At 64.4% G+C, this 1,330-nt stretch overlaps 1 protein-coding gene across 1 annotated transcript; it reads left to right on the top strand.

Annotated features, from left to right (window-relative positions):
* Positions 1–25: 25 nt before the first annotated feature.
* On the top strand, positions 26–324 carry EMIHUDRAFT_195769 (hypothetical protein; the record flags this gene model as incomplete). Its single annotated transcript, XM_005775521.1, has 2 exons — positions 26–52; positions 130–324. The coding sequence occupies 2 exons, from the start codon at positions 26–28 to the stop codon at positions 322–324; spliced, it is 222 nt and encodes a 73-aa protein (XP_005775578.1).
* Between the last annotated feature and the right edge of the window lie 1,006 nt (positions 325–1,330).

Here is a 1,330-nt window from a genome sequence, read left to right on the forward strand (position 1 = left end):
GTACGTGGCGACCCTCGCCGGCCTCATGGCGCCAGAGGGGCGGGTGCTGCTGGTGACGGCGCGGCCGGCGCGGGAGGGGATGGATGGCACTGTCGCGGCAATGCACCCCGCCTCTCGCCGCCTCTGTAGGTGGAGCACGACGGCTTCGCCGGCCCTCCGTACGAAGTGCGAGAGGCGGACGTGCGCGAGCTCTTCTCGCCCGCCTTTGCGGTGCGGCCGCTGCAGCGCGAGGACCGGATGGGCGCGGAGCCGCACTGGAGGGAGCGAGGGTGCACACGCTTCGAGGAGGCGGCGTACCTCCTCACGCGCCATCGAGCAGGGTAGCGGTCTCGAGAGCAACAGCGGCGCGCGTGATCCGCCGCGGTGTTTTGTTATGCGATTGTAAAAAGGAGATGGCAAAGATTCCGCGTCCGACGCGCCTCGGCACGTCGTCTCAGTCTCTGAGCCCTGCGCCCCTGGCCTCGACGCACCTCGACACCAGACCTCGACTCACACCAACTCCGAACTCGACACCTCTCGACACCCCATGGCCCATGCCAACTCGACACCCTCGATGACACCCCTCGACACCCCTCGACACCATCTGAAAAAAAACTGTTCAGTTTTCAAAGGCAAAAACGCCGGCGTACGCCCTCCCCTCACACTGACACTTCTCCCCTATTCCCAACTTTAGGTTGCGCACGTCTCCCAGCGAGCTAGGATCTCCGCTTTTTCTCCCCTAGTCATCCGCCCGCGCCGCGCGCCTCTAAGGGCGTCTAGTGCAGCCACTGAAAGAACTATTCCCGTGGAATGGTCGACGTCTCGCCTGAAGTCGGGTGAGCTCGCGCACTGCTTAGCCCTAGGAGAGGGGTGTGTGTGAGGTGGTGGAATGGTAAGGTTTCAGGCCAGAGGGGTGGGGGATTTGGGGGATGAGTCAGGAGCCAGCAGCCTTCCTACTGGACCTGAGTTCTCAGCTCTTCCGCCCGACGGGGTGGTCCCTTGGATTCGGGCCCCGCTCCCTTTTCCTGCGCCTGGTCTGTCCCTGTCATGAGTGTGTTGCGAGATGCAGAGCTCGTTAGCTGTAGCACAGAGCTGGTGGAGCACTGTCTGGTTAGGCTGGAGAGCTTGTTAGGCTGGGGCACAGAGCTGGTTGGGCTGGAGCACAGAGCTGGTTAGGCTGCTGGTTAGGCTGGGGCACAGGGCTGGTTGGGCTGGAGCAGTGGAGCACAGAGCTGGTTAGGCTGGAGCAGAAAGCTGGTTAGGCTGGAGCGCGGGCGGTGCGGCGGCCGGCGAGGGCAGCGCGGTAGGCGAGAGGCGGCCGCGGGGCGTCGAGTGGCGCGATAGGAGGTGC

The sequence above is a fragment of the Emiliania huxleyi genome (genome assembly GCF_000372725.1).
Source record: "Emiliania huxleyi CCMP1516 unplaced genomic scaffold EMIHUscaffold_3, whole genome shotgun sequence".
Taxonomy (NCBI): domain Eukaryota; phylum Haptophyta; order Isochrysidales; family Noelaerhabdaceae; genus Emiliania; species Emiliania huxleyi.